This window comes from Pelobates fuscus, chromosome 5 (assembly GCF_036172605.1).
Source record: "Pelobates fuscus isolate aPelFus1 chromosome 5, aPelFus1.pri, whole genome shotgun sequence".
In the NCBI taxonomy this organism is placed as follows: domain Eukaryota; kingdom Metazoa; phylum Chordata; class Amphibia; order Anura; family Pelobatidae; genus Pelobates; species Pelobates fuscus.
The window spans coordinates 125,940,531-125,968,392 of NC_086321.1; the positions used below are offsets into that span (position 1 = coordinate 125,940,531).

At 40.7% G+C, this 27,862-nt stretch overlaps 1 protein-coding gene across 1 annotated transcript; it reads left to right on the forward strand.

Annotated features, from left to right (window-relative positions):
• Window positions 1-10,274: 10,274 nt before the first annotated feature.
• On the forward strand, window positions 10,275-27,633 carry ALDH2 (aldehyde dehydrogenase 2 family member). The gene is made up of 13 exons (XM_063454243.1): window positions 10,275-10,470; window positions 14,225-14,329; window positions 16,709-16,849; window positions 17,951-18,030; window positions 18,553-18,664; window positions 21,609-21,737; window positions 21,855-21,968; window positions 23,565-23,667; window positions 24,352-24,536; window positions 24,866-25,030; window positions 25,672-25,829; window positions 26,487-26,601; window positions 26,934-27,633. Exons 1-13 carry the CDS (start codon window positions 10,342-10,344, stop codon window positions 26,964-26,966), a joined length of 1,569 nt encoding a protein of 522 aa, XP_063310313.1. The 5' UTR covers window positions 10,275-10,341; the 3' UTR covers window positions 26,967-27,633.
• Window positions 27,634-27,862: the final 229 nt, after the last annotated feature.

A 27,862-nucleotide genomic window follows, 5' to 3' on the forward strand; every position in this document is an offset into this window, starting at 1 on the left:
AACCGACCGACCGATACGTCAGCATATGCACGTACACATGCCACGTGGTAATCTCGGCCTACTAAATTTATTTTTACCGAGATTCCACCACATTCCCCCCTTTGATGCCTCTTGATATTTCACAATTACTTGAGGCATCACTTAACCTTGGTTTGCATACACCTCAGGTTACCATGAACCAGACCAGACTTTTCCTATGATGTGAATCCCTCAACACTCCTCTTCCTGCATTGGTTCTCCCTGATCTAGAGCCTTATATTTATATATAGCCATTATCTGTGCTGCAGCCTTCCTTTCTGCTATATTTTCTATCAGGCTTTGCACAGACCTAACCACTAAGGGAATAAGACATGGCCGGAGTAGACACAACATTAAAATCAGTATGACTCCGCCTACCAATGCCTTAAGCCCTCCAAACTGCTCATACCAGTTACCAAACCAACTACTTGGATTGTACCCTTTCCATACCTGAGTAGGCACATGCGCTAGTTTAACCATATGGCTAGTAAGCTCAGCTATTGCTTGCCCTTCGTCATCTATTTGAAGACCGCAATTGCTCAGGTTAAACTTCCCACATACACCTCCCTCTACTGCCAATAGGTAATCCAAGGCTAATCTATTTTGGTACACTGCTGTCCTCATCCTGGTATTATGCTTCGCTAGAAGATTGAGCGCTTGTGAGGTCTCATTAGTAATTATCTCAACCACCGCCTGTAATCTTATAATTCGGTTGAGCATATAAATTGGGGTTCTATATCCGAAAGTACCATCCTCTGCCCACGTGGCTGGCCCATAGTAATCTATAATACGCTGGGGAGGCCATTCATCATCTTCCCAGGCACCTATCTCTATGGGTCCTCTTTTCTTTCTATGATTCACATCATACACTTTAACACCCAAAGTCTCACCTGTTTCAATAGGTAACAAGAAGAAGGATGGTTTGAGCATACCCAACACACATGCCCCTTCCCAGTCCTGTGGCAACTCCGAATAGGCCTTCTTACCACAGATCCAGTACAAATTTGCTGGGGCTTTCCAACTAGATGTGATAGATAAATCAAACCATACGTCCTTTAAATTGCCATATCTTGCAAACGGGTTAGATGGTTCTGAGACATTTGAGGCCGACCACCAAGTTGTATTCTTTGTATCATCATCATAAGCTTTTTGCCCTAGACAAGTTAACTCTCCTACAGAAGTATTAAACATCATTCCTTTCCTTGCTATGCAAACATAACCTATGATGGAGGTCTTTAATCTCCACTCAGATTTACCTCTAACACTCATCTGATAATCGGCTTGTGAGGATATTAATTGTTCAACTGCCTCAGAACCGGACATTACCTCCTTTGCTTCCCAAGGCCATTGGTCTCCCATGTTAGTACCTCCACACACATAGCAGTTGGTTACATTAAGACTACCGGCAATACTCTCAGCTAAATCTATGAACAGGTTTTTAGCGTTATGGGGGATCTTATTATCTATACTCATCTCTTCATAAAACGAATGGAATACCTGATGAGTTTGGGAGGTTACCGTATCGGTCTCTATCCCTATAAACAATACTGTCCCAGGGTCTAAACCCGTCCCGTATATTTGAAACCCAAATAAATTACCATATCTATCTAAGAATTGGTCAGGATTGTTTATAAGAATATGGACTGGATTACATTCCATAGACTTACAGTATGGATTGGTAGGCAACTTAGTCACAATCATGTCCTTGTCTGCTGTCTGTCCCCAAGTTGCCCACCCCACACAAGACCAATATGGGCAAAAATTATAATCCCTATTTGGGCATCTAGGACTCACATACTTATTTTTACTACTGGGACATATATATTTATCATTAGACCCATACGTTCTCTCCCATCTAAGATCCCCACATACATTCCACGGCTTTCTACCACTTGATATTGCTTTACATGCATCAAATAGCAGAACACCCGAAGAATGTACGGATTCTAACACCGTTTTATTTATTAGGGTCCCCTGAGGATCTCCATTCCTGAGAGTCAACCAAATTGTACGGGGTTGATACTCTGGATTGAAGCACTTAGGTTCTCCTATCCCTAAATGGCATACACTATACTCTACAATTAAGTATCTACACCTAGACACATCACCTTTACACTCATATTGCGAATGCCAAATTAGGGTCTGGGAAATATGGTTACCTGTTCTTGTAGTCTTAATGCATACCTCACAGCTAGGAGTGTCGGTACCTCTACCTTCCTGAATATAAAAATACATATAAATAAACATTATCACAAATACATCTTTCGTCGGCTGCATCCTCAGTCTTCGTCCGTGCGATGGCACCTCAGCTTCCAGGATGTAAGGGCTGCAGGGAATGGAGTTCTGCTCGTCTTCACAGGGGTCCCTTCGAGACTTTCCTGACTTTTAAATTACACGTTGGTGAGCGGACAGGCTTTATTATGGCCGTCTCAACACTCACTTACCAATCTCTGAAACAATAAAATTTGTAATCCACAAGATTCCTCGTCACTCCGACTGAGTCGTGCGCTTTAACCGGATCTTGCAGGGATTCTCTGGATCTGATATAGCTTGCCAAGAATCCACCGCTGCTGGTTTAACCCTCGAGTGATGAATCCACGGAGTCACTTCAGCCACTTTTATCGCTGTAGGGGTAGACAAAAGAACAACATAAGGACCTCTCCACTTGGGCCCTAACGGTACATTATTCCACTCTTTAATCCACACTTGGTCTCCTGGGTGGTAACTATGAACTGGGGGATAAATATTCACAGGTAATCTATCTTGTACTCCATTTCTGTACCTCCTCCATAGTCTTACCCAACTCTACAACCTGCTGCCGGGTAATTCCTTCTCCCAACTGACTCAAATCCCCCTTTAAGTTACCAAGTACGGGAGGTGGACGCCCATACATGATTTCAAAAGGAGAGAGACCCATCCTTCTGGTAGGTGTACTGCGAATTCGCAACAGAGCTATAGGCAAAAGGACGTTCCACTTAAGTTGGGTTTCCTGACACATTTTTGCCAACTGGTTCTTAATAGTTCTATTCATTCTCTCTACTTTACCAGAACTCTGAGGTCTATATGCCGTATGAAGTCTCCACTTTATACCAAGCATATGAGTCAGTTGTTGTAGGCACTGATGAACAAAAGCTGGACCATTGTCCGATCCTATAGAGCAGGGTAGTCCATATCGGGGTATTATTTCTCGTAGCAGGAATCTCACAACTTCTCCTGCTTTCTCTGTACGAGTAGGACATGCTTCTACCCAGCCTGAATAGGTGCACACAACTACTAGTAGGTAGCGATGTCCACCAGATTTAGGCATTACTGTATAGTCAATTTGTAGATCGGACATAGGGAGTCCCCCCATATACTGAACTCCTGGTGGCTTTACTGGTCCTTGCCTTGCATTATTTTTAGCACACGTTACACATCTTCGAACAATGGCTTGATTTAAGTTGGACAATCTTGGTATGTAGAAATGTTTTCTGAGAGATTCTTCTGTACTATCTCTTCCAGAATGCATCCCGTTATGATAGTTGGACGATTTCTACCGCTAGTGATGCTGGAATAACTATTCTCCCATCTTCTAACTGATACCATTTGTTCTCCAAATACTTTCCAGGTTCAGTCTTTAACCACTCCTCTTCTTGAGCTGTATAAACCGGAGTCCATTGAGACAGTGGAGTTGGAATAAGAGCAGCTATATGTTCCACATATTCCTGTCTTCCTGATTCAGCGGCACGCTTAGCTGCACTATCTGCCATCCGATTTCCTTTGGTTACATCACCATCTCCTCTCAGATGCGCTCGACAATGTATAATACCGACTTCTTTCGGTTCCCATACTGCTTCCAATAGTTGTAGTATTTCAGCTGCGTACTTGATTTCTTTGCCCTCTGAATTCAATAGTCCTCTTTCTTTATACAAAGCTCCGTGGGCATGAGTGGTTAAAACGCATACTTGGAGTCCGTGTAGATGTTCACTCTTAAACCTTCAGCCAATTGTAACGCTCGTGTCAGTGCTATCAATTCTGCCTTTTGTGCTGATGTTCCTTTTGACAGTGGCCGAGCTTCTATCACCTTATCTATCGTTGTTACTGCGTATCCTGCATAGCGAATCCCTTCTTTCACATAACTACTGCCGTCTGTATAATATAAGATCTGGTCTACTTGAAAATACTTCATCCATTACTTCCAAACAATCGTGTTGACTTTCAGTAGGTTGCGGCAGAAGGGTAGCTGGATTTAAGGTATTTACAGTCTCTAAATGCACTCTTGGGTTTTCACACAACATTGCTTGATACTTGGTCATAAGGCTGTTACTAAACCAATGATTTCCTTTGTAATCCAACAACGTCTGTACTGCATGTGGAACTCGTACATAAAGTTCTTGACCAAGAGTGAGTTTATCGGCTTCAGCTACCAGCAGTGCGGCTGCAGCTACGGCTCTTAGACAAGGTGGAAGACCGCTGGCCACTGCGTCCAGTTGCTTAGACATATAGGCAACAGGTCTTTGCCATGATCCCAAGTACTGTGTCAATACTCCCACAGCCATTCTTCTTTGCTCGTGTACATACAGGTAGAATGGTCGTGTGTGATCAGGTAGACCTAATGCGGGGGCACTCATCAAAGCCCTCTTCACATCTTCAAATGCCGTTTGCTGTTCTTGAGTCCATAGGAAGGGGTCGTGTTCTGTACCCTTGATAGCTGTATACAGAGGTTTCGCCAATATCGCATAACTGGGAATCCATATCCTACAGAAGCCTGCTGCCCCCAAGAACTCTCGCACTTGTCTTCTATTCTTGGGTGTTGGTATTTGGCACACAGCTTCTTTTCTCTCTGGCCCCATTATTCTTTGACCTTCAGAGATATGGAATCCCAGATATTTTACAGCTGGCAGACACAACTGGGCCTTCTTGCTAGACACCTTGTATCCTGCCTTCCAGAGAATGTGTAGTAGATTGTGTGTTGCTTGCTGACATATTTCTCTTGTAACTGCTGCTATCAACAAGTCGTCTACATATTGTAATAATACACACTCTCCTGGGATGGACTTGAAATCCAATAGATCTCGACTTAGAGCTGAACCAAATAGGGTCGGTGAGTTTTTGAACCCTTGGGGCAGTCTTGTCCAAGTCATCTGGCGTTTCGAGCCCGTTACAGCGTTTTCCCATTGGAAAGCAAAGATACATTGGCTTTCTGCGGCAATTCGAAGGCAAAAGAAGGCATCTTTGAGGTCTAAGACTGTAAAATAGGTAGCCCCGCCCGGAATTAAAGCAAGCAGGTTATACGGATTGGGCACAACTGGGTGTATACTAACAACCGCATCATTGACTGCTCTCAAGTCCTGCACAGGACGATACTCATCTGTACCGGGCTTTTGAACAGGCAGCAATGGGGTGTTCCAGGGGGAAGTACAGAATTTTAGGATACCATACCGTATGAACTTATCCAGATAAGATTGAATATTTTTCTTAGCCTTCTGCGGGATGTGATATTGCCGTAGGCTCACTGGATGAACCCCAAGCTTTAGTTCAATTCGAATGGGTGGAATATTGCGGGCCAGTCCTGGTGGGTTGTTCTCTGCCCAAACTCCTGGTATGTTGAATAAGGATTCATCACTCTTAGGGTTTTGGCTAGTCAACGCTGTATAAAGTCGCCACTCTTCTTCCTTTGGTACGGATAATGTCATAATACCTGAAGGTCCATTAAACTTTAAGGATGTTGTTCCGTTTGGTAGGAACGTGATCTGCGCTTGTAATTTGGATAGCATATCACGTCCCAGCAATTGGACTGGACATTCAGGCATGTAAAGGAATTGATGTTTTACTACGTGGCCTCCCAATGTACAGAGTCGACTTTTAAGAACCGGTTTTGCAGCACTCCTTCCAGTTGCTCCTATTACGGTAATAGTTCTTCCAGATGGAGGAGCAACTAAGTCAGTCACCACCGAATGTTCAGCACCAGTGTCGATCATGAATGCACTCCTTTTTCCCCCTATTGATACATCGACCATAGGCTCCGCTCGACCAAGGGGGATGGAGCCCGGTCGGTATCAATAGCTCTCCATGACCGTGTCAGCCAATCCTACAAAGTCCCTATCTTCTCTATCGCGAACCTTTGCGCTGCGGGATAGTATCTATCTTCTCTTACACTTCCTCTGTTACCACTATTACTCCCTCCGGGACCTCCTCTACCTCTCGCTCTGCCTCTAAAGTTTCCATAACCTGCCCTGGGTGGGTCTCTCTCGTATTGCTCTCTTTTTGGACACTCGCTTCTCCAATGCCCTTCTTCTCTACAATACGCGCACTGATTCCTACTCAGGGGTTCCCTATTCCACCTACTATCGCCTCTATCTGGGCCCCGTCTATCTACGCCTGCGATCGCTACCGCCAGCATATCCGCCTTTTTACGCATCTTGCGCTCTTCCTCTTTCTTACTTTCTGATTCCCTATTCATGTACACCTTATTTGCTACCTCCATTAGTTGGGTGATGGACATTCCTGCAAACCCTTCTAACTTCTGTAGCTTGCGCTTAATATCTCCATAAGCTTGGCTGACAAAGGCAGAGTTTACCATTCGGGAATTATCAGTGTCTTCCGGATTAAAGGGGGTATACAAGCGGTATGCCTCCAATAATCGGTCATAAAAGACACTAGGCGCTTCATCACTTTTCTGAATCACCTCAACCGTCTTCGACATATTTATGGCTTTCTTCCCTCCGGCTTTCATGCCAGCAATTATAGCGTCTGTATAGGCTTTTAGTCGAACCATATCTGCGCCATTAACATTCCAGTCGGGATCGGTATTAGGATAATGAGTTGCGGCCCATGCTGCTGGATTTGCTTGGTTTAAAGTACGGGCTTCTTCCTCCAGTGCTTTAATAGCCGCTTGATTTATCCTAGTCCTCTCCTCGTTATTAAACAATGTCATTAATAATTGCTGGCAATCAGCCCAAGTTGGATTATGCGTCTGGACTATCGAGGTGAACAGGTCGGTCATGGCTTGTGGCTTTTCAGTATACGAGGAATTGTGGGTCTTCCAATTCAAGAGATTGGTAGTCGTGAACGGGACATATACGAAGACTGGGTCAGCATACACCATTTGACCTAAAGCATTAAGATAGGCTGACCCAGGATTCAAACGAAGAGGCATCTGGTAATGTTTAGGTTTTTGAGTTCCAGTCAGTTGTCGGGTTAGTATAGGGCTTCGTGGAGGGGCGTCGGTTAGAGGTTCCGGTCGGGGGGTAATAAGACGTGGGGATAGAGAAGCTTCATCATGGGGAAGGCCGGTGAATAAAATATTCCGGGCCGGGCTAGAGGAAGCCTGACCGGAAGCTTGAAATGGTGCCAAATCGGAATAGATGGACTTAACGGGGGCTGGTGTCGGAAGGGGAGGTTTATTACGGCGTGGGGTGGATTCTGAGCTAGAGGAGGAAGTAGATGGGTGAGGGGGTGTGGAACTTCCTGTACTTGTATCACCTTCCTCTATAGGGAAATAAGGGGGCGGCATAGGGATCTCGGACTCAGGGGGCGTGTCCAAAATGGGCTTAACCGTAGTCCTAGTGGACAAACAAGTCCTGGCCACCATGAGGCGACATTGCTCCTCGTGGCATATTCGGACCCATCTTGGCAAGTCGTTTACGGCCTGCCTCCAACAATCAATGTATGGAAACTGTCCGTAAAGTTCAGGCCTACCTGATACAGCCACGTGTACACGCTGTACCAGATTTGGATCTAAACTGCCACGTGGCGGCCATGCCGCAACCAAAGTAGGCCATTCCCTAGTGCACAAAGTGATCAAACGGGCAGGAGACATTTTAACCCCAAAATCACATACTGTGAATCCCTTTTTAAAATTCTTTACCATACATCCTAAGGGATCCAAAATCGTCGACTCCGACGCGCCCATACTTATCAATGGAGCGTCGTTGACAACGAATGCTATACACACGCTCTATTCAACAGTCACACCCGTTTCTTCCGGCAACAGCACCACGTGGTACAGTTACCAAGTGAAACGTACACAGTAACACAATAAAAACACTCAGGGAATTCCCGTACACACACAGCTGTTACACCAGTCACTAAGTAATCAATATTATGCCTTTTGGCGAAACTATACCGTCACCCACGCTATAATTCTCTATATATGAATTACCCGTCTATAACACACCCCAGTAACATCGTCTTTTACAAATAGCAGTTACAGTACGGTTAGCATAGGTCAAAGTACAATTTAAGGTCACAATACAATTATTAGTGGTTATGGTGTTAGACATGCAATAGACGACAATTATTAGTACTTATATACAGTGTCAGTCGATATACAGGGTTATGGTACCGTGCACTATAATACAGCAACACACTATTAACACTCTCGCTAGACGGCAGAGCTCACGCTATCTAACAAGATATACACGTTACTAAACAATCTTTATCACATATACAATCCCAACTAATCTATTGGCCAGTACCTTGATGGACTACCTAAAACTATCTACATCCGTTTTGGTTAGCCACACTGCCCAAGCACCACATATAGCGAACTAGAGGGCGGAATTTACAACAGAACCCTTTTAGTCTTTCTACTCTATCAATAGTCTAGTGGGTTCCAAATTTACACGCCTTCCCACTTAGCCAAGATAGGTTGAGAGCTAGCAGACCGAATTTACACAGACGCCGCTTAGTCTCCCGGTCCCTCCGACCTAGCGAACAAATTGTACACCCTAGAACGCTAGTCTAGACAAGACACCGGTGTCCGGCTAGGGCTATTTACACAGAACCCCGCCTGACTCCAAACCAAATCAAACGGTCTTACTAAAGAGCGTTGGATTGAGCGGTGCGCCTTCGCTCCTTCCCTCCGACAGAGGGGGCAGATTCCATACACAGATTAACCCCTTATGGGCCTACCGCACAATCGGTATACCCCTAGTGGGTCCGCCGTCTAAAACAGCGGTCGTCTTACCTCCTCGTTCCTGAACCTGAGTTCACACTCATCGACGGGGAAACCCCAGCACTTACTACGTAGAGGCCGATGATCTCCTGGACAACAGACCAGTGGCGCCGAGACGAAGGGAAGTCCACGCAGAAGTTCAGGGCTGCAGCCGTAGAGAACGTGGGCAAAGATAGACCGTCTCACGCCTCTGCTTCTCAGCTACCGTTGAACGATGAGCTTCCCGGCCAATGCACCAAATGATACCGGAGAAACTGACGGAAGCCAAGCACAGAGAGATGGACACAGGTTTCTTCAGGAAGGAAGAGATTCTTTATTCGGTTCACCAATCGGGACTCAGAGGGACTAATGTCACCAAAATACAACAAGTTCTGAGCCCCGGACATTAGTGCAGGCTCCTTATATAGGCATATAACTCCTCCCATATTAAGCTCCACCCGCACATTCTCTTAACCAATCAAAACAAATAAGAATTAACTTCCTGCTTGACCGCATGGCTTGTCCAGCACAATGGAGGAGGGGAATACTACATCCTGTATTCTCGCACATGCTCCGTACACTACTGATCGTATCTTGCCACGTGCAACCTACCGACCGATACGTCAGCATATGCACGTACACATGCCACGTGGTAATCTCGGCCTACTAAATTTATTTTTACCGAGATTCCACCACAGCTGGATGTATACGGTTTATCTTCGTCCACCATCTGGTAGCTAATAAATATCCGATTCCAGTGCTGTAAATTGGTTCGGATTCTGATATCAGTGATAAATTTAACCCCTTAAGGATTTCCCTTTTATTCCAGCTGTTTGGTCCTTAAGGGGTTAATAGAATCGGTTGGACAGAATCCGGACCTCATGTGGCTTCAGTATATCTGCATATTATCAATGCAGTCAGAATTCAGTCATTTCCACAGGATTTATTCTGTTAGGACAAAATCTGGTGTTTTGTGAATAACCCTGTTAATTGCACAATCTGACACATTATTGTGGGCGTTGCATATAAAGAGTAATTCTGTGGTAAACTTTTAAAAGTGTTTCTGACAAGTTTGTGTAAGAACTTTTAGTACATAAACCCCATGAACTCATTAGACTGCGGCCACTCCTGCCTTCCCTCAGTGAGTGTTTACTGCTCCAGGACTGACACTCAGTGAGCTGACAGAGGGCGGGCTTCATTGCACCCCCTCCTCCTGCTCCTCCTCCTGCCGTCTGTCCGCAGCTTGAACTTGGTCTCATTGGCCGGGGAGGAGGGGGGTGAGTGTATTTTGGAGGAGTGACAGCTGGGCGGGTACGTGCTGTATTAATAAAAGGTGCCGAGCGCCCAGCCTCCTCCCCCTGGTTCCATACACCCAGCTTTTTCCTAGTATCTCCTCCAACACCACCATGCTCCGGGCTGCTTTGGGCTCACTCTGCTCCAGGGTATCATCTGTGCCCCTGGGGGTCCAGGTCAGCAGGTTCTCCGCTGCCGCCATCCCTGCACCTAACCCCAAGGCAGATGTCAAGTATAACCAGGTAACCAGCCCCTAGGGGTCCTGTAACTAAGGGGGAGGCAAGTGACACCCACCCCAACTCCCAGTACCCTCATACAGCCTTATCATCATGGGCTCTGTACTTCTACAACTGCTGCAGGGGGTTGCTTTGTCCTCCCACCCCACTGTGTGCAGTGTGGGTTATTCAGTTTGTCCAGCAGTGAATGAGTTATTGCTATAAGGAGTTGTTTTTGTCTGATCTTGTTGGTATAGTCTTCGCAGGGAAAACCAGTTTGGATAAATATCTTCCAAGTTCCTGCAGCCCAAGCCTTTCGCTACATACCCAGAGATAAACTTTATTTTACTGCAAAAGGCAGGAGCTACAACTTTATTTTAACCTCTTGAGTGCCTGTGGTGTAAGCCTGGAACACTAAGTTCAAAGCATCCACATTTTTTAAATTCCCCTTTTGGGTAATCTTACCCCCTCTCCAGTATGCATGCACCCTGACAGCCAAGTTATAAGCAGTATAGGCTGACAGCAGCCATGTTGTGTATGGGCTCTGGGCTTTTTCTACTGATTTCTTAATGACAACCCTTCCTGTACAGCTAGCAGACTCCATAACATAAATGCCTAAGCAAATACTTTGCTGGTTACAATTGAAAATGTCCTCCTACTGCTGCAGACACATATGTATAATGGTGGGGACCTTACTAATAATCTCTATATGGTGCATCTCAACAACTTTTGGGGTGTAACCCCCACCCTTTTTTTTTTTTCCACTAAACTGCACATTTCAGCTAGTATTTTTTTAAATGCAAGACACTTCCATCTATTTTAAGTAGACAATTTAGAAAATATATCTGTATTGTAATTACAGTAAGCTTCAGCATTTTATTTTTCCTGATTATTTCTGGCTACGGAGGGGTGACTCGACATTCCCTGGTGGTCTGGTTGAATTAAATGACACTACCCTGACTTTAATGGCAAGTCCCATTGGAACATTGCTGTGGTAACCCATGGTGACACTCTGATCATCCTAATCACCACAGCCTAATCATTCAAGTTACAATCCAACTGATGCCTTGATTGAGAGGCTGTCATGCTCAAACATCTGTCTTCCGCAGCTGGATGTCCAGGGTCTATGCACGAATACAACTTTGTGTCCCTTTAATGTAATGACCGGTTTACTTTATTATATATCCATCCTTTATACATTGAATATATATACCTTAATTTTAGAAGATAAATTCTGGTCCCACGCTGCCATGTCTTATTGTTTGTGGGTATTGCATTATTTTACATACAATTTGAAGGGGCACACCCACCATAATCAAATGCATAGTACTAGCTTTATAGTGCATTCGTGGCAAATGCAATAGAGAAAATATTATATAATAAATAAACCCATGGACATTTGGGCATATTGAGTACTTCACTAACGGGAAGATTGAGAAAGTTGAGATCTCTCCCATATCACAGTTGAACTAGAAAGACAGTCTGGTGTTCCTATACCACAATTACCCAATCAAAATATCTGTTAATTCATCTGTATATTGCCTTGAGCAATGCATATCCTGCTTTCTCACCTGTTGAAATGAATCTGGGAATAACTCCTAATTTGGTAAAGGGAGATCGTTCATCTCTTCCTTTCAGTCGTTTCAAGGTTACCTTTCTGAACCTGAAAGCCCATGGATATATTGTACATGCACTTCCTGAAAGCCCATGCATATATTGCCCATGCACTTCCTGAAAGCCCATGCATATATTGCCCATGCGCTTCCGGAAAGCCCATGCATATATTGTACATGCGCTTCCGGAAAGCCCATGCATATATTGTACATGCGCTTCCGGAAAGCCCATGCATATATTGTACATGCGCTTCCGGAAAGCCCATGCATATATTGTACATGCGCTTCCGGAAAGCCCATGCATATATTGTACATGCGCTTCCGGAAAGCCCATGCATATATTGTACATGCGCTTCCGGAAAGCCCATGCATATATTGTACATGCGCTTCCGGAAAGCCCATGCATATATTGTACATGCGCTTCCGGAAAGCCCATGCATATATTGTACATGCAGGATTTTTGCAACTGGTTGCTTGCAGTGGCAACTTAATACTGTTACCTTTCATTTATTGTCTTAAAAGATAGCAAAAAAACCTGTTGGACGGCAAGCAACTTGAGGCAAATCTGTTTGTAAAATAAATATATGTTTAGGTATATTTAGAACTCTGCAAAAATTCCTCTTTGCAAAGGGAGATTAATTGGCATAATATTCTGCTGATACTTTCTGAGGACTGATAACCACTAATGTGAAGGAATGCAAGGTGCAGCTTTTGTTCACAAACACAGTTTTGTGGGAAGTCACCAGTGTTTCTCTACCTTTTACGGACAAGTACCCTTGCCGGTCTAAAAGAAATTCCTAAATACTCCTATCTTGAGAGAGTAATTTCTATTGATTTAAATTCCAGATAAAATGTGTTGACACTGATATTTATATTAGGTAATCCCATACTGGAGAACAAGCCTTTTATAAAAGGTAGTAAAGACTATTTTGAAAATGACAATGTTAATTTTGTGTAGGTAAGGAGTATATAAACTATTACTCTAAAGTATGCAAGTCAGAAAATGAAAATCTAATACACTTAATATTTTCACACAGAAGACACTTGCAAATAATTTTCTTTTTCTTATTTTAATTTAAGTCCACCCACCTCTTACCTTTTGGGAGAGATGGAGTGGATCCTTTCCTTAGGGTCCCGTGTGGCTGCTGTCATCCTTATGGTCTTAGTGCTCTGCTCCCTCGAACACTGTTTAGTGATGCTGGGTCCGGCTCCCCGCATCAGTGACAGCATATTTGGGCAAAGTAGGCACCTGCCATCAAAGTAAGAATGTGCCTACTCTGCCTTGGCTCACAGCCAGCAGCCTCCTGGTGGGCCCTGAAGTGACCTGTCCGCCAGCTCCTGGCATACCCCATGCTTGTGGTGCACGAATCCCCTGGGGTACGCATACCACAGGTTGAGAACCTGTGGCCTACACATCTGTTTCCAGCTAAAGTTCGTGCTGCTTGATCTGTAATTGCAATAGTCTGTTAAAACTGGATAAATTTGAGTATACAGATAAACCCATAATGTAGTTTTATTGATTAATATGCATTCAAATAGACAGGGGCATAACTAGAAATTGCAGGGCTGGTACAAGAATTAATGAACGTCCCATTGACAAGCACAATAGTAACCATTGTGATCTCGGTAATTCCTATACTGTGAATCGTCTGAGTAAAATGCAATGGTTATTTGCATAGTAGTAAGTTTGTGCATAGTAACAATATTATGACTGTTTAGTAACTATTGTTCCGGAAAACAATGTAGCAATAATGCAAATTGTGGTCTTATAGAGACATTATATAGATCAGATTCTGTCAATGGCAGTCATGGCCAAGTGAAGGATTAAGACTAAAATGGTGACACATTGCTCTCACTGAATAAACACAATGGGTTCAATGTAATGGCACTCAACTTTTTAAACCTACATCTGTTGTTGTTTTTTTTGTTGTTTTTTCCATCCACTACTGACATGCTCTGTTATAAGAGCTACTAGCAGCCTGAGTCCTGATCTCCATATCTGAGTGTACAGTGCAATAATGTGGGTCATCAGACCTAGAGACCACCTTGTATGAATAAAATTCAAAGACTCTGCCGTAAAACGTGTGCAACAGCTTTTTTTTTATTTTCTTTGTTAGAACCCAGAAATTGATGGTGTTTAGCTTTTCAAATGAATTGTTCTCTTTCAGCTATTTATTAACAATGAATGGCACGATGCTGTCAGCAAGAAGACCTTCCCAACAATTAACCCATCCACAGGAGAGGTCATCTGCCACGTTGCAGAGGGAGATAAAGTAAGCATCAACATTTCTACTCTTGCAGAATACATGGGGTTAAATGTGGATGAGCCAGTTGAGCAAATTTAATTTTTTTTTTTTTCCTATCTTTTTAAACCCTTTTCAGTTGGTGCTACTGTTTTCTGTGCTGTTTATAACATTTCTTAAAGTGCTTAAGGGGATAAGCATACCAGTTAATGAAGGCTTATGTAGTTTTGCACAAACAACCTCGACAGTTATGTTGTAAACTTTTTGAAATGGTTCTTTAAACAGAATACGCTAGCAGGAAGAATGATAATGCTGCCATATATTTACTTCCGAAGTGATTTCAAATCGAACCTGACTTCCTGGTACTGGGTTCTATGTGTTGCAAAGCTGACATAGCTGCAGTTTCACGTCTGTCTCTGCTCACAGCCTCTAAATGAGACTCTTCCTCATTTGAGCAAATATATTGTTCGGTTTAAACATTTAATGCATGTATTGTACAGATCATTTCCGCTGCTAATCTAGCTGCTCAGAGCAAATGCTTGTGAACTGCAGTCTGAGTCGGGGATTAGGAGAATCCGATCTATTACCTTGTCTGTGTTTTATCTTCCCTTTTGATTTAATTGAATGCAATAGGAGGATCAGAATTGCGTGATATGTCTTTATCATGTCCCAACAGGAAGTTGATATTCCATGATGCATTTAATGGGGGCCAAATAAAATTGTTTTTATATATTTTTGATCTTTTATTGTTTTAGCAAGGTCAGTACATATGTTAATAACAACAGTACAAGGATATCTAAGCAGAAGTGACAGCCATAGAACAAAGGGGCAAGGACATGTTTGTGTAAGGAGATTCCTATATAAAATATTTAATTATTCTTGGATCTGCGATCCCTGCGACTAGTGACAGTTGCAGAAGAGGAATCAGTCGGGAGCAATTAACGGTTCAATTGATACGCTTTTATGAAGAAGTGGGTTTTTAACGATTTTTTTTGAAGGAGTGGAGACTGGGTGAGCATCTAACGGAGGAGGGAAGAGCGTTCCACAGGAACGGTGCAACCCTCAAGAAAAGAGGACCTAAAAGTAGAAGAATGGAAAAGCACAAAAGAGGTCAAAAGGAAGATTGGTTAAACAGATTTGAAGGTGAAAAGGAATATAGAAACTGGGGGTTTTAGGTAAAAGTCCTTACACTTAATTTGCCACCATTTCACTAAGTATGGAGGCAATGACCTTTTCTGGACCACTAGATAACAGGCCTGTAGGTCTCTGGTGCAGTAAATCTTCCAGGGTCTGTAAATATGGCATCCAGTGTTGTATGTGTTTTTTGTCTTTATTTTATAGCTGTATTAAAATTCACAACAATCTCCTAAATGTACTGTAAATAAACACCTTTTTTACTTGGCTGAGCTGAGACCACATTAAAATTAAGACCGAATATTAACACATGGTATTCATAAAACTTGTATTTCTCAAATAGGTGGTTGTTTTATATATTTTCTCCTGGAGTATTTGCTTATAGCTAGGGGATTGATAGCTGGTGGCAGTGTAAGTAGATAATAGACTGATGTTGCAGTGAGAAACCTCTCAGGCCTGACCTAGAAGCAGATTGATCTAATAAATCATAATCTGCTTTGTGACTAACGAAGGCCATATGGTCAAAGTAAAAAAGATCAAGAAGTAATAGTTTGTGTTAATTTGTTTTCCTTCACCTGTTACTACTAATCCAGATTAGCCATCAGTCGCTCAAAGTTTTCCAACAGATGATGCTTCCAGCAAATACAAAGTGACCTGGGCACAATTATATGGGGGGAAACTGGGGACAACGGTATATTCTACTGATTGTGTATGATCTAAAATTTTATATTTTGTTAACGTGGAAATGAAGAATCTAATGAAAATCTGGTGCACACAATGCAGCACCTGGTAACACCTTGTGGTTATTTTTTATTTTGCAAACCTGACACACTGAACCAGGTTATCCATATAATGCATTTATTTATTTTTATAAACCTTTTTGATAGTTTTGTACAAGTTACAAATGAAAGTTGAATGCACTGATAAAAGAATTGTATATGGAAGCACTTGGGTCCTCACATGTAGACTCGCTATCTGGAGAGGCATTTCTGGCCGTCAATTCTAGAGCTCATTGGCAGAGTGAGATCAGCTGCCTCTCACCCAATGACCAAGCTTCTGGCTCATGATGGAGGAAGTGACCAGCAAAGAAAACAGTTTGACGTCTTGTAATGATGGGGAGATGCTAGGGATCTTCTGGTACCATAACCACTCTGGCATGCTGTAGTGTTTATGGTGCTTTGAGTACTACTTTAACTCTTAGAACATGTTGTGGCATTGTGTATGTTTTAACTACTTGCATTGTCAGGTCGTCTAACTTTCTAACCATCTTTGTAGGCAGATGTGGACAAGGCTGTGAAGGCTGCTAAAGATGCGTTTAAACTGGGATCGCCATGGAGGAGAATGGATGCTTCACATAGGGGTGTTCTCCTGAACCGCCTAGCAGATCTCATTGAACGGGACAGAGCCATCCTAGCTGTAAGTGGAGGTCATGGTGATGGTTGATCTGAGGATGTATACCTGAAGTTGTGCTGCCAGGAGTGAAAGTTGTAGTTGGTAACACATTGGGAGAACAAAGACTTAAAATATTTTATCTTGTTTACTATTCTATCTGCAGTCCTAGGTAACCATATCTCCATGGAAGATTGCAGTGTTGTGTTTTGTGTTCTCATTAAGCAATTATCAGAAATATCAAGCAATTTTACCTAACGTGCATGTCTATTTGATCAAGAGACCCAAGTTAATGTGATGGTTAGCATCAGACTCTTTATATGCTAGCTCTGGCTATTTGATAACTATGCAGGAACTATGGCTACTTGTTTTGTTTTTTAATTCTTTTTTTAATTGAGATATTCCTGATTATCAATGGAAGCAAGACTCATTGGAAAAGATTGCCTGCACATTCAAAGGGCACAGCAGGAAATATAGCTGTGCACTGATCCCATTACATTTTTCTACTTCTACGTAGCTGAGTTAGAGATGGTGGGACTATCCCACCTTCACCACAGCCTCAGTGGATTTTGCTGCTTTCTAAGCAGGTAATAGATCCTCAATTTGACGGTTTCTGTTGCATAGACCAGCCAGAGACCCTCCTTTTGAAAAGGGGTTTGATGGAGAAATTCCAAAACTGTACAGAACTTAAAAAAAATAAAAATACATTCTGCTTTACTATGAAGGACAAGCCCTCTTGAACTTAATGACGGAGTATTCTTCTCTTACTGGACTTGTCCAGAAACACTTTCTTGTCAAATATGCCTTCAGCCACTCGAGCATTGCTATCGAAGAATATGCAATATTATTGTGACAACACATTCCTTAATAGTTTTAAATATGGGACGGAGTTTGAATCACAGATGGGGATCTCCAGTTATGTGGAATCCACAAATGGCTCATTCTTCCTCCACAGTCTGAGAGGAAAGGAAAACCCAGACAAAGTATTTTTTTTTACTGGCAGTGGGGGCTAATTATTGAATTTTGATTGAATTGCACAAACCTTTGCTCTAACACGAATTGCTGCATGACTGAAAATCCGCTTTACTTTGCACTCCTAGATAATGTATTTTATTTATTTCCCCCAAGAATTTGGAGACGCTGGATAATGGAAAGCCTTATGCCATCTCTTATGCAGTGGATCTGGATTTGGTGCTTAAATGTTTAAGGTGAGAAGTCGAACAACCAGGCAGTTTATCTCCTTATAATCCATTTCTTGCTGTCATCACAATCTAGTGCTTGAGAAACTTATTACAGCTGATGATGTTCTGTCTAATTACATAAGAGATCCATGCCATATTGAAATGACTAAGACATCAATGCCACTAGAATTGTTATGTAATGTGTGCCTTTTCTAGTTTTGTGTGGTTGTGTTTTGGAGTTTGTTGCAGTTTCTAAGTGTGTGTGTGTGTGTGTGTGTGTACACAAACTCGCATCTGGCAGTACCGATCTGTGGCCCTTGTGGGAGATGACTTGTCCAGTGGCAGCACATTTCTTTAACTCCATTGCTCTAATCTATTCTAAGGGTGGCTATTGAAGATTCAACTGAAGCATTGTAAGTAAAAGGTCTTACACGTTACTTAGTATATACAGATAGTTTGTAGACACACATAACTATCAGTTGGTTCATTTACTACCCATTATCCTGGATTTTTCTTGCTGATTGGATGCAATATGTTTCTGTGCATTAGATATTACGCTGGATGGGCTGATAAGTGGCATGGGAAAACCATTCCTATTGATGGAGACTACTTTACCTACACCAGGCATGAGCCAGTTGGCGTCTGTGGACAGATCATCCCGGTATGTTTTTATTTATTTATTTATTTATTTTTGAAGCCTAATGAATTAAAGTAACTTTCCAAACGCCTAAATTGCTTTAGATGAGCTCAGTGAAGCTTAAGATGCAACAATTACTCACTTGCAGAGACTTCTCATTTAGCTGCATTGGGAAGTCAGTGATTGGACACACATGGGGATGAGGTCAAGAGATCTGCAGCTTTGTCGGCTTTTTTAAAAAATTTTTATTTATTTTATTTTTTTTGTCAATCTTTCTTTTATTGAAGCATTTTTGATGGGGTATAGAAGAGAAGGAGGGAAACGTATAGTTTGATTACAGTAGAGGGTTTAAACATTATCAGCTTTAAACTTACATTTCTGGGATAACGATGCTTCATTTTTTAAATTGTGAACTTGTCGTTCGGGAACAACATAATATATTCATGGGCACTGCATGACGTGTTAGAAAGTCAAAGGAATAGCAAAATACAATATAATTTCCTAGACATGCAGTTAGTAAATATAGCACGATTCAGGCTGGATTCGCTCCAATTTACATTAGCATAGAGGACATAAAAACATGTGAATTGTCGGTAGATTAAACTAGTAGGTAAAGAAATTGGTCTTGCTTAGCAAACGGGAATATTAGAGTTTTATGAGGGTCGCCATCTAAGTTTAGCATACAGGATATATTAACTCAGGAAGCATAACCTAGTTCTGCATTAGTAAACATACGTGGGTCACATAGGGTGCCCTGACATGCGCCAACAGGCTAAAGGAACATTAAGTGGACGCTTAACATGCATGGTAACGTTACAGTGTGCGCTGGTAAAATTAAATGCTCAACTGTGAGAGTCAAGAGTATAAACATACAGAAAGGGCAAGGGCGAGTTAAGTGAATTGAGCATCACCAGCGTATTAACAACCCGCACGTCAAACAATATGCTTCTCCATATGTTGGTAATTCGCTCAGGGTGGGTAGTACTATGGAGAGAGAAAACTAATGCACACCCAATCTGCAGCCATATCACAGCTGTAGTTGAAAATACACGCTATAGATCTGAGATTTAGATTAGTAACATGTTGCTTGGAAATGTCATGTCTGGCTCAGCTAATGCCTCCACAAAATACACATACAACTGATAAAACTTAGGTGCAGTAAATAGTAAAACAAAACATAAGGTTATGCATATCTCTTAGGTAGATTGCTTAGGTAATATTGCGCCAAGTTGTGAGTGTCCGTCAGCTTGTGGTCTGGCCTTTTATGATCGGGGTCTAGGTTTCATTCAGCCGATCCCTGTCAGTCTTATGGTTGGTGGTGAGCAAGGGAATAATCGGTAGTATTTTTATTTTTTAAATATTGTAAATCAGTGTTTATTGAATTTTCAATATGTGAAAAACACAGAACATACATTGGTGGCCTCTTGGCATATTCAAAAGCTTTAGATCACTCCACCACCTTTTGTAGGTGTGTTGCCTGGTAATAAACTCTGACATCCTTAATCCAACTTGGAAACAAAGGGAATTTTAGCAATATAGGAACTTGTCCTTTTTTATTTATCATGGGAGCCAACAGTGTCCAAAATGTGTTGGTGCCAGCTTATTTTAGATGTACAATGGAAAATAAATGCATAGTTAAATGCATGCATATCTTCATTGGGGTATATCCACAAAGTAGTGTGATTTCCCTTAAAGTTTAAGTGCCAGAAGTAGTGTTCAGGCCTAAATGTAAGCAGTGCTGTGAAGATGGCTTCCATTAACTACTTTAATAACTAATTTGAGTAAAAACATTATCTTAATTTCTGTGGAATGGAAATGTGACACTTGAATTTGAGGTATCTGGAGAGTCTACTCACACAAAGGTTTACTTGCGCTTCTTGAGCAGAGACGGATAAAGATTTAGTCTGTTTCTGTGAGTGCCGAGTGTATCTACAGTGTTTTGGTATATGGAGAGAATCTCTAGTAGCTGAGTTGACTGCTGTGTACTTAATCACTGGTGCCTGCAGATATTGTGGTTTCTATGATTGTAAAGGGACAGGTAATCTTCTGTGCGTAGCAGTCACCAGATACAGTACATTTACATAGCACATGTGAATAAGGAGGGGTTGTTTAGCTTCTGAGACGATATTGGTGTCTGGTGAAGTTGCTAGGATAATGTGGGAGTGTTAGCTGATAAACATCTTGTGTTTTTGGTTTAACTTGGTTTTTCATCCGGAGAATCACATGGGCTAATGCTGTAGCTTGCTCTCCAAATGGTTGGACTTCCGCATAAGATAAATTGGATAATACACAATACTGTCCGCAGATGGTAGTTAAGCGTCCTACCGTGCAAATCGTTTTAGATTATACTAAGTAACTAACAAAATACTATTCTATTATTCATTGTTTGTCCAGTAGATTAACATTAGAGGCAGTCAATGTAATCTCTCCCTGCTTCTTCTTTTGCAAAATTTTGTCTTGAAATGCTGAAAAACTATATGTACAAATTGCTTAAAATGCTGTAAATTTTGAAACTGCTGCATCGCAGAACTAAAATATTTTAACTAGAAATGGTTTACAGTTTTATAGCTCAAATTACACCAAGCTGAACATTGTAAAAACAATGGCAATAAAGACCATGCTTGTAAAAGATTTTTTATTTTATATTTATATTTTTATAGTATACTTGTAGTATCCCTTCCAAAGGATTCTATAAAAAAGGACGTTCTAAGTACCATAACCACTACTGCTTATTGTATCGGTTATGGTACAAGGACTCTAACATTTTGAACACTGGGAATAGCTAAATGGGCAAACCGTTTGGAGGATGGAGAAGTTAACCGGACTGTTCCCCCTCACTTCTTCAGATGTGTATGTAAGAAGGTGATGAGAAAGTCAGGGCAGAGAATAAAACGAAGATACAGCCTGGTAAACATGCATGAGCTCCACACGTCTAATATCCTTGATTTATTGTCTCTTCTTATTTCAGTGGAACTTCCCTCTTCTGATGCTGGCATGGAAATTTGGCCCAGCTTTGGCCACAGGAAATGTGATTGTCATGAAAGTGGCAGAACAGACACCCCTCACTGCACTTCATGTTGCGAGCCTTGTCAGAGAAGTAAGTTATTTTAAACTTATTGGGCAACAGTGTTCAGTATGAGTATACAATTGCTGCATGTACAAAGGGTACAACCAGTAGCCCAAATGGTCTAATGAAATGACTCTACTCTACTAGGCTGGATTTCCACCAGGTGTTGTGAATATTATTACTGGGATGGGTCCCACTGCTGGAGCTGCCATCTCCTCTCATGTGGATGTGGATAAAGTTGCCTTTACTGGTTCTACAGAGGTAAGAATGATCTGTGTAACATATAGTAGACCTGGTATACAATCCCTTCCTTGATCATTGTATTTTCAAGTCTATGGATACCGAAATTGTAACTTTTTGTGAACCTTCTGTATTTTATATTTGTTTATTAAATATAGATTTTTATTTATTTTTGTAATTAAGATGTTCTAGACATTTTGTATGCTCATACGACTACCTGTCACTGGAGACTTTCATAATTGGAATTATACACAATGAGCTAATGCTATTAACTACATAAGTCTTCACATTTAGACCCGCTAAGCCCTGTGATGCATGTTAAGTATAAGCAAGCGTTATCCACTCTTCCAGTTAAGGTCTGCTTTGAAACCTAATTCGGAAAAGACTCCTTCTGAATAAACACAATCCAGTTATCTGTTTCTTTAAAAACGATGTACAGTAATTCTGGAGACTTAAATTGTTGGTTCAAAGTTGCAAAATTGTTAGAACAAATAATGGTGATAATCCCTAAAAAAAAAAAAAAAAATAAAAAAAAAATATTGTAATCGGGAAAGGACAAGCGAAAATTGAGTCTCTATGAGGCAAAAGCTCAGCATTGTGCTTTCATTGCCTTAAGGCATACTGATTCCAAGGTTTTCTGACCATTTATCCCAAATGTTGATAGGAGGAGGTAGAATTAAAGGCCAAAGATCATCCATAAGATTGTTAACCTTGGTCAGAAGCACATAGAAGTGTGGCACATTAAACCGTATGGCAGCAAGAGTAATCTAGTTTTTGCCCGGGGTGTGATAGAGAGATGAAGGCCCCCTAGGCGCTGGGGAACTCTCCTCCCTCTGCCGATGTCGGCGCGGCAAAAGCAGCGTGCGCATTCAGTCCATAGGAAAGAATTTCTCAATGCTTTCCTATGGACTTCAGCGTCTTCTCACTGATTTTCAGTGAGAAGCGCCTCTAGCGGCTGTCGGGAAGACAGCCACTAGAGTCTGGATAACACTAATGTAAACATAGCAGTTTGTTGAAAGGAGTGTACATAGAGCTAAGAACAGGATTGTGGGAAATCCTTTTGACTTTAAGACTGAGCAGGGACCCCAGGTGAGATGGAAATATTTACAGCATACTCTTAGAGTATCTGTCTTCACTCAAACTGCTAGGTTTACAGCTGCAGGATTAACACTAGATGGACCTGGCACCCAGACCACTTCATTGAGTTGAAGTGGTCTGGGTGCCTATAGTGGTCCTTTAATAGATATTTTGAATAGTGTTAATACCTCTGAATTGCACTGCATAACTTTTGGCGTTTTGATTTAATGTGTTTTTTCCCCCTGTCTGACACTAAAATAATAAAGAATCTTGGGCATGTCCACCACATATGACTGTAGGTGCCTCTCACACTGCAGGATCTTCAACACATGTCCATAATGGGCCTGTTATTTATTGGACACAGAAATGGAGACTCTAAGTGCTTTAAAATCTGAATTAGCCACCTCTGGCTAGAACACCTATTAAGTGCAGCTTATCCTATTTGTAAAAACACATTCTTTGTGTACACTGTAAATGGGATTTAGTAAAGACTGGATCACTGCCAATGTACGGATTTACTTCTATATTGCGTTCCTCTAGGTGGGTCGTTTAATCCAGCAGGCAGCTGGTAATAGCAACTTGAAGAAAGTGACTCTGGAGCTTGGTGGGAAAAGTCCAAACATAATATTTTCTGATGCAGACTGTAAGTATTTTAGAATAAAATATATAAATATATTTATTGTGCCTAGTTTATTTCACAGATGGTAAAGGATGGCACAACATTTCTTGAGGTTTTTGGAAAAATACAAAATTACAAAGGCCTGATGATTTTAGAAACTAAGACCATTGATATGACAACACAGCATGTAATCGAGCATTTTTCTAAATTCCTGAGGCTGGATTCTTACTGGATGAGATTTTAAAATTTTCTGGTAAATTAATAAAAAGTTTCCATGAGTGTTCAGTTTGGAAAATGTGCCATTTAACGCCAACTATCTGATATTATACACCAGCCAGCTAGAACACAAAGTTTTAAATTGAAATATTTAAAAATGCTTGCAGTTACATTTTATCTAATGCAGTGTCAAAATTTGATCTTCAGTTTGAAATGATTCTTCCTGGAGAACACTTTCCATTAAGTGGCTCATTAACTTTTTTTTTTTCGTCTTTGCTATGTAGTAAATGTTTCCATAAATCAATTTTGGCTTAACTCCAATGGCTCCTAATTACCTGACCTGGTCATTAATCTATTATAAGTTATACAATTGTTTAGTTTTTTTTGTAATTTTTGTGTGATCTAAAGACCTGTTTAACTTCTATTGTTTTTTTAATTGCTTCACTTCCAGACCCTCAAATTTGTTTTGGCTTTGTATTTCCTCTTCTCTAGTGGACTGGGCTGTGGAGCAGGCCCACTTTGCCCTATTCTTTAACCAAGGCCAGTGCTGCTGTGCTGGCTCTCGTACCTACGTACAGGAAGATATATACAAAGAGTTTGTTGAAAGGAGTGTACATAGAGCTAAGAACAGGATTGTGGGAAATCCTTTTGACTTTAAGACTGAACAGGGACCCCAGGTGAGATGGAAATATTTACAGCATACTCTTCGAGTATCTGTCTTCATTAAATGCTTCTCTTACTATATAGTGAATATTGGTGAAAAAGTCAACTTATAGTAAACTTATTTTTAAGGAAAAGAAGAAATCAAAATACCATTTTGGGCACTTAACTACAGGAAAGCTGCTCCGATCATTTAAAAAAAAAAAAAAAAAAATATAGCATTTTCTTAAGTTCCGTGCCCCATCTCAAAAAAATTTAAAATATGTTAAAAATGCGTCTATAGCCTTAAACCTGGGAAGTACGTGTTGCCTGTCCCTTTCTTAATCTGGCTAATGCTCTATTTCAGGTTGACGAGGATCAGTTTCATAAAGTTTTAGGATATATTAAAGCTGGGAAACAAGAGGGTGCCAAATTGCTGTGTGGTGGGAACCCTGCTGCTGACCGAGGCTATTTTATTCAACCTACGGTCTTTGGAGATGTGACTGACAACATGACCATTGCTAGAGAGGAGGTATGGAAGATCTGGGCCTCTTTTAGTTGCAAGTGTTTGGTTTACTGGAGGCTCTTTTTTGGGGGGATTAGAGGGGCGGGGGGATTTAAGTTCTTCCCCTGTCCACTTCTTGCACTGCTAAATGGGAAACAACCCATGTCAGAGATGAAGTGATTTTGGAATATGGTTAATAGATCTGTCTCCAGACAATATCTGGTTTAAATTTGGTGTTTGTATTTGTACTAAAATACTTTATAAGTTACTGATTTTTATTTTTTCTCATACCAGTCCTTGAACATTACTGACAGACTGGTGCTCATTCAGTCGAGTTGTGACCATATTTATTTATTAAAACAGAAACATTCAAATATGGTTTGAATTCAGTCATTTTAACCACTGTCCATCCTGTGTTTAATGAATAATCCTGTGGGGAGCTCTCTTTTTTTTTTTTTTTTTTTTTTATATGTGATTTCTAAAATACTGGCTGCTACTTCATTAACACATGACTATGCCAACAAAGTGGCTTTGTGATTAAATCATGCAATCTCTAGTCTTGTATCACATGCCATTTTGTCTTTTTAAACTTATTCAATCAGAAGCTAGACTTATTCTAGTCAACAGAATATTTTGATTTATTTTGACATTCTGATTCAATTTGACAGATTTTTGGACCGGTGATGCAAATACTGAAATTCAAGTCGATCGAGGAAGTGATTGAGAGAGGAAACAGCTCAATGTATGGTCTTGCAGCAGCTGTATTCACCAAAGATATTGATAAAGCAAACTATGTGTCTAATTCGCTGAGGGCTGGAACTGTCTGGTAAGCTAGAACGAGACAAATATAAGTCAGTACACAGAACAGAAGCTTTATTTTCCGATGAACTGTTGTACAGTATGTCTTGATAAAATTTTATCTAAAGCCAATTTAAAAATCCCTTACAATGTACTGATACAATACTAAGAAAGGAAATAAGTCCAGATACTCGAAGAGTTTTACTTAACATTGGTAGACTTTATTTGGCACTAGGTCGGACTTGGTGTTCCTCTACACACCACATATATAACCTTAACTAGAACCCAAAATGAGCTCTACTGATCTGTTCTTTACTCTTAACTTTCTACCCATTCCTCTTAGATGGTAAGCTTGTTTGAGCAGGTCATTTAACTGTCTGTCAATTACTTGGTTATGTTCTAAAACCTTACACAATGGCATTCTATAACAAGAAGTACCACTACCACTAGAAGTGCACTGTTTGCGTATGAAGTTGTTGTTTTTTTTTTTGGTTGTTGGTTTTTTTTTTTAGTTCTCCTTTTTTAACTTCCCACCACAATCATGGGAGCCATAATTAAGAAATGTATTTTTGCCTGGGTTTTCTGATGCATGGAGGCCTGCCTCCAGCAAATCTGAGTGAACCTTAACATGCAGACTTGCCCCCCCCCCCCCCCCAAAAAAAAACAACCTTTCTTTCCATTGCAGGGTAAATTGCTATGATGTTTTCGGAGCTCAAGCCCCATTTGGTGGATACAAGGCTTCTGGAACTGGGAGAGAACTTGGGGAATATGGATTGGAGGCTTACACAGAAGTGAAAAATGTAAGTTCAGGGCTACTATGCATCTATTGTGATTATTTGTCTAGTGTCTTTTTTTTTTTTTATTATTTATTTACGATATCTACCTCTCAAATGAATGCATACTAATTTATATATTTTTCACATTCAGGGTGGAGATGTATTATGACATAGATTTCCTTAAAGTAGTAAATGTAAATTACCAGTAGCAAATAAAGTGGGAGAAGAATGACTGTAATATATGAAATGTAATATTAGAATAGTCTAGAAATAGGGCAAACAAATAATTGGTTATACACAGGCCCCTGACTGTTTATTTTTGTTTTATTTATTTATTTTTTTGCTTCTTTCGGCAGGTCACTATAAAAATTCCTCAGAAGAACTCTTAAGCGTCTCCAGTTCATATCCTCACATTTCTAAGGATCCTTGCTAAATGTAAAATCAAGGAGAGCTTGCTAATGTGAATTTTTTATTTTGTTTTTGATTTAGTGATTTTTGCTTAATAGAAAGATCACTTAGCATCCTTAACATTTTATATTCCCTGCAAATGTATAAGCGCTTGTACTAAATATGGACACACAACTTGCTTCATTTCTGGAAAAATAAAATATTACTGTATTTAAGGGACATGTTTAGACACAAGTACAATATACCACATTAAAGAAAAACACCTTGATCATGTATTTAGTGAAAGATCGTAACAGGGTTTCACCTGGCAGTCACTACCCTGGCTAAGACAAAGATAAAAAAAAAAAATATCCCACTCGAGTCAGATTAACATGTTGCGGTAGCATATAGGTGATGTAATGAATTTCTGTTAAAGGGAATGGCACTTAAACTATCAATGTGTACTAGTAAATGTCAGCATATTTAGTAGCACTTTTTATCCTTTGTCCCACATGGCAAAGTTCCAGCATGCATTTTCTAAAACATACCAAAAAAGTCTAAGTATCAACCAAGTTCTGAGCCCACCATTAGGAGGAATGCTCCAATGTTTTGCAACCACAATTTGTAATCTACTTGCAGTATTCTTAAATAAATGGTTTGGAAATGTAACTTTAAAGTTTACCTATTTTTATGTGCACCTTGATTGCTCTGTATCAAACTGACTGGAGTTCACCTACTATATACATATGTATGTTTTTTTTTTTTTTTTTTTTTAATTCTTTAATTTGTGAATTTGGAACAGATGTAACTTTTCTGAAAATACCTTTTTAAAACAAACACACTGAATGACAAGGTAACATACCGTGGAGCAAAGATAAACCGGTCTAACACAGAACAC